Source organism: Xyrauchen texanus, chromosome 44, assembly GCF_025860055.1.
Source record: "Xyrauchen texanus isolate HMW12.3.18 chromosome 44, RBS_HiC_50CHRs, whole genome shotgun sequence".
Classification (NCBI taxonomy): Eukaryota; Metazoa; Chordata; class Actinopteri; order Cypriniformes; family Catostomidae; genus Xyrauchen; species Xyrauchen texanus.
In genome coordinates, this window is record NC_068319.1 from 20283894 (window position 1) to 20297275 (window position 13382).

The 13382-nt window shown below is 37.3% G+C and overlaps 1 protein-coding gene across 3 annotated transcripts in view; it reads left to right on the forward strand.

The window, feature by feature from the left end:
* LOC127636806 (transforming acidic coiled-coil-containing protein 1-like) overlaps window positions 1-13382 on the forward strand; it is a 37069-nt gene that overhangs the window by 22041 nt on the left and 1646 nt on the right. For all 3 annotated transcript variants that reach the window (XM_052117549.1, XM_052117548.1, XM_052117547.1), the window contains exons 4-13: window positions 2075-2135; window positions 2792-2936; window positions 5798-5850; window positions 6392-6508; window positions 6791-6867; window positions 6960-7003; window positions 7389-7549; window positions 7698-7804; window positions 7964-8084; window positions 11081-12984. In XM_052117549.1, the coding sequence (XP_051973509.1) occupies window positions 2075-2135; window positions 2792-2936; window positions 5798-5850; window positions 6392-6508; window positions 6791-6867; window positions 6960-7003; window positions 7389-7549; window positions 7698-7804; window positions 7964-8084; window positions 11081-11149 (955 nt within the window). In that variant the 3' untranslated portion in view covers window positions 11150-12984. The remainder of the gene's footprint in view (window positions 1-2074; window positions 2136-2791; window positions 2937-5797; window positions 5851-6391; window positions 6509-6790; window positions 6868-6959; window positions 7004-7388; window positions 7550-7697; window positions 7805-7963; window positions 8085-11080; window positions 12985-13382) is intronic.

The following is a 13382-nucleotide window of genomic DNA, read 5'->3' on the forward strand; positions in this document are numbered from 1 at the left end:
GTTCTTGATCTGAATTAAATTGTGGGGGATAGATGGCTTGCAAACAAACCACCTGAACCCTGAAGGGCACTGATAAACCTTAGGCATGTAGCCTTTTCTAGGTTTAATGGTGGCTTTTGACAGATCTGGACCAAACTCCAGGCATGAGCTGTTAATCGACAGTACCTGCATGTCACACTTTAAATGAGGCCAAAGCCAATAGGAGTGTGGTCTTCAAGGAAAGTATCTTCAGCTCAACAAATTCCAATAGCTCAAACGGTGAGTTTGTGAGTTTTTTTCAGCACCAGATTTAAGTCCCAATTTGGCACCAAAGCAGGGCGAGGGGGGTTCAAATGCCTCGCTCCTCTAAGGAACTTTATGACTGGATATTGTTTGCCTATTGACAAGCCAGCTTCCAGGGAGTGGTATGCTAAGATAGTACATAAACCTTGAGTGTTGATGGGGTAAGACCAGCATCCAGCTGCTCTTGAAGGAGTCAAAATCTCAGCTATGGGCTAATTCTCTGGGTCTTAACCACGTGAAGAGCACCAATTTGCAAACATGTGGCATTTAAGTGCATAGAGGTGTCTCATGGATGGTGCTCTAGCCTGTAAAATGGTGTTCATCACCGACTGAGCCAATTTTGGTTCATCCAATGTGCTCCGTTCAGAGGCCACACTTGTAGGTTCCACAGCTCTGGCTGGGGAAGCCAAATCATGCCTTGTGCTTGAGAAAGAAGGTTTCTACTCAGCGGTAATTCCCATGGAGGGGCGTCTAATATTTATTTCATTTCCTGAGACCAGGACTGATTGGGCTGTTTCAGCATAATTAACAGAACTGTTTCCATGTCCACAGGACTTTGAGGATGACAGAATGAAGGAGGCGCAAGGGGGAAATGCATACTTGCATTACGCTACCCATTTATGTACCAAAGGGGACAATGGCCGTTTTTCAGGGAGGCGAATATGTCGACTTCCATTTTGCAGAATATTTACCAAATCCTCTATTCACTGTCTGAGGATGAAGTTTCCATTCCCCTGGTAATGCTCCCTGGCATGACAACAGATCCTTTTTCTAGAAAGACAGCCACTAATTCTAGGCGGTTGATGTGCCATGCCCATTTCGCACCTGTCCAGGTGCCAAAAGTCAGGTGTCCATCGCACACCGTGCCACAACCTGTGTTGGATGCATCTGTGGTCACCACTTTTCTTCTGAAAATTTGACCCAGCATAACACCCTGTTGGTAGAAGGCCAGCGCTGTCCATGGTGCTACAGGAGCCAGACAGTGGCGAGTAACCACGATACACATATATATATATATATATATATATATGGAAGCGGAGCACAGTTATAGCGGGAAGACCAGCAGGTGTACATCATCACATCATTAGCTGGGTAATTCCTAGCCAACCGCAAGTAAGCCATTGCTTTATAAGTCCGCTCACAATCTATCACATTGCTGTTTCGGTGTGCTAACACTGCAACCTCCACCACCCCACCACCACCAGTTGAGCCCTGTCCCGCAGGGGGCTAGGCTCCTCGCCCCTGCCTCCTATCTCCGGCAGGACATGACATTTCCGGGTACAACTCCCTCGGACTGCAGGACGGGGCCTACGCCAAAGAGAGAGACATTACCTCCCGTTTTACATCTATCAAATAAATGGCATCTCAAACTTCACTCAAGCCTGCGTGTCTTCCCGATAGAAATATATATATATATATATCTCACTTCCTGAGAAGTTCCGTCCACCTGTAAGTGTATCTCGAACAGCGAAGCAGAAAGGGTTGCAAGATGAAGTCGCAGTCTTGAAGGAAGGAAATTCTGAAGAAATGGTGACGGAGCGCCCACTTATATATTGTTCCCGCTTATATATTGCACCCGCTCAGACACCATTGCCAATCAGAGGATTGGCATGATTGTACAAGGGTTTCAGCAAGGTCATGTGATGGACAATCCCAATAGTGCTTACAGCAATGCCATGTGAACTGAATTGAAAGGGAACTGAAGTATGCTTTTGGCTTTAAGAGGAATGGAAATTTTATAAATTTGTTTCAATGTTTCATATACCCTTGCTGGCTGTATTCCTTTCTGCAGGAACTCTTGTAAAGTAAAGAAGTATGACAACCAGTCCTTAGACCTGGATGTCTGCAATCAGGTAAGATTTCAACAATAAAAGAGTATGTGTCAAATTATGATTTGCTTGCATGCTTGCATCCATGTGCATTTGTAAATTTTTGTGGCTATATATGTGACAGTATAAATGTCATACAGAAATGTTACTAGCCATTTACAGTATATAGATCCTCTAGGTTGCTGCATTGTCTAGGACGTTTGTGATTACTGCAGTGACTCAGCACATCCCCTCCTCCCTGTTTCCTGGCACTCTCTCTCTCTCTCTCTCTCTCTCTCTCTCTCTTTCCTATAATCCCTTTCTTAGCAAACCCTCCTCCTCAAAATATTTCTTAATCATAATCACTGATAAATTCTTTAGAACATCAGTGCTCTCTGAACCAGGACTCAAAACATTTCTCATGAGCATTATTGCATGTGCACCATGTGAACTAAAACAGGACGCAGGTCCCAAAGCGATCACTGTGCTCTCATGTGCTTCTCCCCCCTGAGAGTTTAAGACTAAAGGAGGACAGAGTCTGAAATGCTGTAATTAATTTTTTTAGACTACGGCATAAAACAATTAACCTGATCAGCTTTGCAAGCATGCAGAAGTAAACAGTACTGCAAGTCTATATGGCATTATTTCATATCGTTCTTATTAGGCAGTACTACATGAAATTCTGCTATTCTGATTTGTAGGAGAAAGACGTTCAGGAGGATCCTACATCTGAGTTGCCTCACCGCGTGCAGCATGCCACCGATGAGGAGAAACTTGTCATGGGGCAGAAAGATGGGGTGGATGAGTTTTCAGACTGCACCGAAACCTTTACTAAGACTGCAGATGGTGAGGGAGCTCTTTACCATCAGGAATCTGATCTTACTCAATAAAATAACAATCATATGAGGTTATTAGCCTTGAGAAGTTCGATTTTGTTAATTGAACCAAAACAACATCAAAATAACGGTCAAATAATTGGCCCCTTTCCCTGATAGCACACATTCATCACCTAGACCTCTATTTTATGTGTGTGTTTACATCTGGAAGACATATTTTTTACATTGTTTGCTCATTTGCAATACATCTATAAGACATATATCAATAAGTGTGTCTCATTTACATTTACATTTATGCATTTGGCAGACGCTTTTATCCAAAGCGACTTACAGTGCACTGATTACAGGGACAATTCCCCCGGAGCAACCTGGAGTTAAGTGCCTTGCTCAAGGACACAATGGTGGTGGCTGTGGGGAGCGAACCAACAACCTTCTGCTTAACAGTATAGTGCTTTAGCCCACTACGCCACCACCACTCCCTATGTGTCTCATATGTCAATAAGGCATACAGCAGATGTCTTTGATATGTTTATGATTATAATGTTTGTAAATCTGATCTTTTTAATATGTATAGCAGATGTAAATTAGATTGAGATGCTTTCCAGATGAAAAGATCTAAAACAGATGTCTCAGAGAATACGTGTTCTATCTGTGTAGATTTTCCTTCAGCCTTCCAGCTTCCCACATCTTAGTACCGGCTTTGATTCATACACAAATTAGTGAATGGAAACTAGAGGTTATCAGTAGTGTGCTTGTTACTGATCACATGCTTTGCTCTATTGTAGTGCTGGAGTGTTTATTTTCAGATAATATATCAATAATCATTAGAGACTGGGGCAATCTGTCACTAATGAGGTTTAACAAGCACTGCTCTGTTAAGCCAGACAGTTCAGGGGCATTGTGCATACACAGAACTCTTTTGAATGAGAAATCTTACTTTGCCTCTCTCTCCCAGGAAAAGAACAGCCCTCTGTTCCATTGGCATAGTGCACCAGGGGCAAATCTCATTTTAATTTTCCCAGTAAACAGAAACAGTCCCAAATTGTTCCAATTAAAATTAAAATTGAATCTTCTGAGCCACCAGCAGGGGCGGAATATGACTAGCAAGGGCCCCCGGGGCCATTTTTTTCTTATCAGCTCATCTGAATGATGGGGTGCGTTGCACTCAGAGGTGATCATCCCTACACCCTCTATCCTTCAAGGACTTTACCCTCCATTGTGAGAGCTTTGAAGGGCTAAAAACTGTGGGGCTCAAAAATAGTGGTCATTTGGTCATCGTTTGGGAAATTCTGTTTATCCGACCCTAAAGCTTGGCTACCATTATCATTCTTCCATCGAAAAGCCTTTTGAAAGTGTCCGAAAATCCCCTAGACTACATTACATTGACAGAATATTTAAATGGGCTATGAGTCTGTGTAAGTATGTTCATAACTTCAAACTTCAGCTGTCAAAACTTACAAACAAGCCCTTAAATCTACTTTAAGATGCTCTCTTTTTCTGTATCTTCATTTCTTTATTTCTTACTGTAAAACCTGTAAATATTTCTAACTTCATTTAAAACTATTTTAAACTTTCAGACAAGGTTTTGTCAGACCAACATTATAGTTTTTCTCAACAAACTTTACGTATCTAGTTTAATCAGTACATTTGAACCACACAAAGTAAAACATAAATATTTCATTTTTTCCAACCACATAAGCCAAGTTATTTTTGTAATGTAGGGCAAACATCCAGTTATAGCAATGAAGAGTATAATACATGTTTTTGTTCGACAGCCCTTTTATACAAATAATAAATCTTAACATATAAAGCCCAACATATTAAATAATATATATTTTGAAACTTTTTGAAAAAGAATGAAATTTTAGCACATGTTTCTTGGATTCTATAACTACTAATGAAATGTCAGTAACAATATAAATATTATTGTTAATTTTACTTCATCAAAATCAGCAAAGATTTCACATAAAAAGATGAGTGAATCAAAACATAATGGTAACTATTTTGGAAATTATTTTACAAGTTCTTCTACTTCAAAAAGAGCATGGAAACTTTCCCCAGGAGACAGTAGACATCTCAAACACATTGTAATGATGTAGAGGCTTTAGAAAGTCATAGTCACAGGGACCTGTTGAGGGGACCTTGTTTAAGCTCTGGGGCCCACATATTTAAGCATATATAAACATTTGTTTTCAAAGTTGATGGAACATGAGGACTTGCAGCCCATGCTTTTTTATTCCATTTAAATATGAAACGCTTTCGTTATTAATGGTGGAAGCATTTTGTCATGTCAAGTATATGTAAAAAAAATGTCCCATAATTACCTTTATACAAGTTAACACAAACTGCTTCGAGCGGGGAAAAAAAATCAATGACAACATAGCCTAACTTTGCACGGTCCAATCAAATCGTGATGAGGGAAAAAAACATGTTCCTCTCTAAATTATTTCCCACTGAATGTTGTTTCACTGGTAAATATTTTTTACAGACGTTGAATGCGATGCGAATGTCGTTTCACGTCTTTGAAAATAGTACCTGAACAAAGAAGTTTTACTTCAGTTATCCTTGTCCTTCTCTTATTCTCACTTGCAGTAAAATTAGTTTTACAGTAGATTCAATAGAAGGAAGAGAACTGCATTACTATAAGTTCAGCACAGCTTGCAGCGTCTCATCATTCCTCTAGTAGAAGCCTGTGCTGCCCTCTACTGATTACACAATGACTAACTGGTTCATAATTTGTCTTTGTCCACTGGCAAAGCAGCATTCAAATGTACTATTTTTTAAATGCGTCAGTGTTAACCTGTTTAAACACGAGTTGGTGTTGCAAAAGTAAGTTAAAGTCAGGTACAATCTGTCTTTCTTTCTAATCAGATCTGCCAGTGGGCATAAAGCACCAGTTTGATGAGAAGGACCTCACCTCTCCGGTAAGTTCCGATCAATTAGTATCTATAAAATATAGGATTAGTTATTCTAGCCATTCCCATATATACATGACTTCCTACAACACATGAACTCATAGCAGAGGTGCCATATCTTTGAAAGAGATTCATAATTACTGTACTGTATATCCCATTAAGAGGATTGGTGTCCACAGGCCATAATCTGCCCAAGGACAAGGAGTTTCACATGAGCTAATAAGTGGGTCAGAAGAAAGATTGTAGTCATTGTATCCTCCCATTTATTCACGATATGTGGTTTAGCAATGTTTGAATATGTTGTCAATATGTTGAATTATAATGAAATTAATAATTATTGTTATCACAACCATAAAACATTAAGTATTGCGTTGTAATATAATAGTGTGTATACTTTTTATGTGCTCTGATGCATGTTGGATTTGTTACATGGTTATATACATGCTATAAGGTTATAGTAATAATCAACTATTATAGTTATAATATACAGTATAACCAAAAAATAAAATAGCCCCTTTTTAAAGCTCATCTATGAATGTGTGCTCTGCAGAGTCCAGCTTTGAGTTCTTCAGACAGTGAGACTGTTGAGAAGTTGAGTCCAGGGCTGGATTCAATATCTCTCAGTGAGATGGACAAGGCAGCAGTGCTCACACTGATCAGAGAAGAGGTAAAACACAAACACCTGCCCTGTGTCTTATAGCATTCCAGATACACTGTTCTGAGATCTGTCCAAATCCCACCACAATATAGGACTATATGCCGACATCTCAGTCAACACATGTATTGTTTAAATACATTTTTATGTTTCTATTTTTTAAAAGGCAATATTATACTAATATATTTATTTTATATTATATTTAAAATGTTTACAGTTAAATGTAAATGAATCATGGGGACTGTGTGTTGACTTGTAATGGACTATGTGTAATTAGTGTTTTTATACTTGCAGATAATCTCCAAAGAGATCGAAGCCAATGAGTGGAAGAGACAATATGAAGAGAGTAGACAAGAGGTCATTGAAATGAGGTATGACAAGTTTAGTTTAATTCCCACGTTTTCTCATAAAGCATTCGTCACAAGAAAACAATTTCTTACTTTGTTAACTGTTTTTATCATAGGAAAATAGTGGATGAGTATGAGAAGACAGTGGCCCAAATGATTGGTGAGTGATCATGCTTGCATGAATTGTTTAATAATACTATTAAGTCCACCCCTGGAGTCGCGAGTTCAAATCCAGGGCATGCTGAGTGACTCCAGCAAGGTCTCCTAAGCAACCAAATTGGCCTGGTTGCTAGGGAGGGTAGAGTCACATGGGGTAACCTCCTCGTGGTCACTATAATGTGGTTCTCGCTCTCGATGGGGCGCGTGGTGAGTTGTGTGTGGATGCCGGGGGAGAAAAAAAATACTATTAAGTAAAATAAATACAAATAAAATAATAATAAAACTATTAACTTAACTACATGTACATTTTTAGGTTAAATGTTATCACATTTCTATGTAGATTTAAAAGCAAATCTTTCATTATATGCAATTTTTTCCCCAAGCAGAGGATGAGCAATGTAAGAACATAGGATCTGAGAAAAGTGTCCACCAGATAACTTCGGAGAGAGATCAGGCCCTAGCCGACCTCAACTCTGTGGAACGCTCGCTGTCCGACCTGTTTAGACGCTACGAAAACATGAAGACTGTCCTTGAGGGTTTTAAGAAGGTAACTGATCATCACTATATTCCAATGTAATCTGAATTAACCCAGAAATATTTGCCATAATTAAATGATTGAGATGTGCATACAGATATTCTGTTGAATTTAAGCATCATGATATGACAGTTCTGCTGTTCTCTCTTGTCTGTATCAGAATGAGGAAGTGCTAAAGAAGTGTGCTCAGGACTACCTCGTACGCGTAAGGCAGGAGGAACAACGTTATCAGACTCTCAAAATCCATGCAGAGGAGAAACTTGAAAGGTAAGATTGTTCAACCTTTATGATATTAAGTGTCTGCATCTGTCAAGCTCCAAAAAGGACAAAAAGGCACTGTCCATTTGACTTTTTTCTTACCCAGATTCCAAAAGGTCCTTAGTGCTCTTTCATCCTCTCAGTCTCTGATCTGTGTTTCTGTTGCAGAGCGAATGAAGAAATAGCTCAGGTGCGAGCTAAGTCCAACGCAGAGAGTGTGGCGCTGAATGCCAGCCTGAGAAAAGAGCAAATGAAGGTGGAGTCAATGGAGCGAGCGCTTGAACAGAAGGTAAAATCTCACACATTCAGCTTTACCAACTGGACCACACACATCTAATACAATAAAACATACTGTAACAGCAAATAAATGAACCAGCTCACTTTTCTCAAAATAAAAGAGAAAGAAATATCATTGTTAAAACTCTTCTTTCAAAATTAGTGTCTTTGTTGCCTTGAAATTTTGACTTGACATGGATAGTTGTGTTGACAAAGCATACAGTTGACTAAAATGTGTGTATATATATATATATATATATAATATGTTTTGTACATTTTAGTCAACTGTATGTTTTATATATATATATATATGCCATATGCCAACAAGATCGAAATGTAAGGAAGCCTGTTTTGTCCTTGGATTATCACTTTTTTCTATCTTGTTTCTCATGATTACAACTAGTGGTCGGCCAATATTCGGAATTGTTTAATTATCACATTGGCTGATAATATGTACTGTTTGGGCAGTGTGTTTCTTGATTGCACTGATAATGGCCTGCTTGCATGTGAAGCAACTGAGACATGTAAACGACCAGTCACAGATCATTTTGTTGTTACACGCCATCGTGTCACTACAATAATAGACCGGTGTGCACACAGTCTCATTTAAACGGTCCACATATCAGAGCTGTAGCAGATGTGTTTGACCTCATAATGTTAAAGTGCTCACCTGTTTCATTCTCCCTCTCTCTCCTCAACAGTTCCCTGTAACTTTTCTAATTATAAAAGGCAAATATCAATAAAACTTCTATTATACACCATCTGCAAATATGCACATATCTCGTTTAAACAGATTAACCATTTCTTCATGTACATAGAAATTATAAAAATTTGATGACGAAGCAGAAATCAGAAGAAACTGCTATCTACCATTTTAAATACAAAATTACTTTATATTATAAGTTAAAGTTTAGTGTAAAATTGAGTAAATATGGCGCTAAATAAGAGTTTATAAATTTTTTTGCAATTTGATGTTTAGGTTATTTACTATATTAAATTGTGTGATGTATCAGTATTGTATCGTCCTATCGGCCACCCTGCTCTCTGGATATCGGCATCTGCCACTAAAAAACCCATATCGATCAAAAATTAATTTTCTTGTAATCTCGACATAACAAATGTTGTTTTCTCGTGATCACAACTTAATTTTATCGTGATCACGACATAGTTTTCTTATAATCTCGATATAACAAATGTTGTTCACGTGATCTCGATATAACAAATGCTGGTTTCTTGTGATCACAACTTAATTTTCTCATAATCTCAATATTAAAAACCATTCTCGTGATCTCGACATAACAAATGTTGTTTTCTCATAATCTCTATATTACAAATGTTGTTTTCTCATGATCTCAACTTAATTTTCTCGTGAACGCAACTTAATTTTCTCGTGAACGCAACTTAACTTTCTCGTGATCGCAACTTAACTTTCTCGTGATCGCAACTTAACTTTCTCGTGATCGCAACTTAATTTCTCGTGATCGCAACTTAATTTTCTCGTGATCGCAACTTAATTTTCTCATGATCGCAACTTAATTTTCTCGTGATCGCAACTTAATTTTCTCATGATCGCAACTTAACTTTCTCGTGATCTCAACTTAATTTTCTCGTGATCGCAACTTAACTTTCTCGTGATCGCAACTTAATTTTCTCATGATCGCAACTTAATTTTCTCGTGATCGCAACTTAATTTTCTCATGATCGCAACTTAACTTTCTCGTGATCTCAACTTAATTTTCTCGTGATCGCAACTTAACTTTCTCGTGATCTCAACTTAATTTTCTCGTGATCGCAACTTAATTTTCTCGTGATCGCAACTTAATTTTCTCATGATCGCAACTTAACTTTCTCGTGATCGCAACTTAATTTTCTCGTGATCGCAACTTAATTTTCTCGTGATCGCAACTTAATTTTCTCATGATCGCAACTTAACTTTCTCGTGATCTCAACTTAATTTTCTCGTGATCGCAACTTAATTTTCTCGTGATCACAACTTAATTTTCTCGTGATCACAACTTAATTTTCTCGTGATCGCAACTTAATTTTCTCGTGATCTCGACATAACAAATGTTGTTTTCTCGTGATAACAACTTAATTTTCTCTTGTGATCTCAACATAAATGTATTTTGCTTATGATCATGACTTATTTTCTCATGATATCGACATAACACATTTTTTTTTTCATGATCACAACTGAATTATGTCATGATCTCGAAAAAATTTTCAGTCAAATGTATTATTAACCCTATTATGTAGTTTTCATCTTTTGTTAACTAAAGTAAGTGTTTATAAATAAATAAGTTATTACCAAGTGAAGGCGCAAAGGCTTCACATATGAGTTAAGAAGTCACTGTGTTCTGTTAAGAAATAAAAACATCTAAACTAAAAAAATCTAAACTACCTGCAAGCTTGCCTCAATTTTGCCACTCGTTAATTTCACATGCAAATAAGCTTTTGATTCGCCGCACATGTTTGCCAGAAGTTTGTATCTCTTCACTGGTAGTGGTGAACCTCCGGAAAACCTTTGGCAACAATGGACAATTTGCTATTATCAGTGGCGAATTTGCCATGAACTTTGATTTTCGTAAGGGAGAGTAAATTAACTGTGTAAACTGATTATTAACACTTACTGTAAGTACGTGCTGTCAGTACACATACAGGACAGATTTGTGTTTACACCTCAGATTGATCTGGTCACATGCGTTTTTGACCACATTTGTATTTGGTTTTTGTGATCCGATTCCAAAACGTTTTAGGTCAAGATTTTATGTTGAGATCATGAGAAAGTTACGTTGGGAACATGAGAAAACAAGACAGAATTTTTTTTTTATATAAATCATGGACAAAACAGGATTCCTAAGAAATAAATCTTCACTAGATTGATCTCAAATAGATAGAGAAGGTTATTTCAACAAGATCAATCAAGGGCAGTTTTTGTAATGCAAAATTTGATGTTATGATAACAAAAATACAAAATAATTCTTACTGTCATCCACTTCATATTTGCAGAATCAGGAATTTGAAGAGCTTTCCAAGATTTGTGATGAGCTCATAGCCAAGTTGGGCACAGCGGACTAAGAGGATGGAGAACATACTTGTATTGTTGCTTAAAATCCCTGTCTCACCCAAACCCACTCTGGCCACACCTTTAGGTCTCCCGTTGATTTTTCCTAATTGGAAATCTTAATGGAGTCACTTTTCCATGGATCTAGCTATATCAAAGATAATTCAGAAACAGTCAGCATTTTTTTTTTTTGGCATATTTAAAAGTGCTGATGTTGAACTAACATCCATATTGCCATAATCCACATGTGCGGGTATAAAATATTTTTTAATGGTGAGAGTTTTGAAAAGTGTGGTTAGAAACCACACGCATATCTCATTCTGATTACTGCTTCAGAATTTCTGCAGAGTTTGTGTACATTGAAGATTCAGCTGTTCAGCTGCGTGAATAAGACTTTGGGAGAATTCCTCTGGGGGTGTGTGTAAGGTCAGTTGTCCATATAAACATGTGGGAATGAAGGTAATTGGCCTTGTCTGTAGTTTACATGATCGCACTGCTGCTATTTGTACCAGAGGGAGCAAATCATATTATTTACAATTACAATTAATACTTGCCATGATTGCCCGCGACCCTGTACACAGGATAAGCGGTTGACGATGGATGGATGGATGGACTTGCCATGATTGAGCATTGTACTGTAATTTTGATGCTTAATTCACACTTTGAGCACATGATACAAATTTAAAGAAAATCTTTTAGCATATTCAAAATGTATATTTTAAGAGATTGCACACAGGTTGCAGTTCCATACATTGCTTTTCTTCCTCGTTAATTGTTTTTGTGCCAAATCATCAGAGCGACTGTGTGGTGTTACCAGAAGTGATATTAATGAAATCTGATTAGTTATCTTCCAATCAAATGCTCACATTGCAAAATTTCACAGCACCATTTTTCAAACTAACTGAATGCACATAAACATTCGACACAAACATTTGATTATTTAATGAATTGCATTGTATTAAAATCTGCATGAAGTACAATGTTTGTCACAGGTTAAAATCGTTTAGTTGTTTATGCTATCACATAGTCAGTTGCATAGATCCTGTCAAAGTGCTTTGGTTACTACAAAGTTGCCTGTGGACAAATCATCTTTAAACCATTCAATGAAGTCACTGCAAGAATTGACAATCATTTGCCAGACTTGCTATGTGCCTGATGCTAAAGTGATGCTAACTCCTCTGTGCTATCTTATGCAATATTTCTGCTCAGAATAACCAGCTGCCAAAAGAAACAGCTAGCCATGTGCCAAACATAAATGGGTATGTGGAGAAATACAAAAATAGCCTGTAAATTGTCATGTCATTTTGTTGTTTAAGAAGCGTTTTGATGTTCTTTACAGTACTCACTGAAATCTGAACTGTGTGTATTTTTATGAGAATATATATATATTTTTTTTTATTGTTTTATTAATGATTGTAAAGTGGAAGAGAGAGAGATAGAGAGTTGCTCAGAAATCCCATTAACTAATATATATTTTGTGAATAAGTGCAGTACCTAAATAAAAGTAATAATTTGCCTGGTTTTGTTGCATCATTCTTACTAAATATTGCAATATTTGAAACTATGGTAGAAACAATTACTAATCAAGATCTAATTTAAAGAAAAGATGCAGTCCTCATTTTACAATATCACAGTCTTAGCGACCACTTCTACACTGAAATTAGTCTCATATTGTCAGGGAGGTGCATACTGTTGCTAATGTTCGGGTGATGGGTGCACACTATGGGATTATGGTGAGGTGTTTTGTAGTTAAGACTCTCACGCTGTCCCAGGACTTCTTTCTGATACATTCTCCTCAACATGAAGGGTCTCGTAGCTGTGCTGGTTCTGTTTGTTGCTGTGCTACACAGTAAGTGCTTAAAAAGTGTCTAAATGTATGTTGTCATCTGTGTGATTTCATTGTGCTGTATTGTGGCTTTTCTAATGTTGCTGTTAAAAGTGTTTATACTCTTCAAAGAACAATAGCCTATGTGGAAAGTCTTTAAGTCTAAATTGTCTTATTTTTTTAATAATAATAATCATCATATTTTTTATTTATATAGTGCCTTTCCAGAGCTCAAGGACACAGTCAATTATTATATATCTATTTTTTTTACATACATAAATAATAGTATCAATTTCAGGATAATATCAGAGATAGAAAACCATAGAAATGAACAGGATTAACAAAGAAAAAAAGGTAGTAGTTTTGTGAGAAAATGTATGTTTTGAGCTGAGTTTTAAAGACAGAGATACTGGTGATGTCAC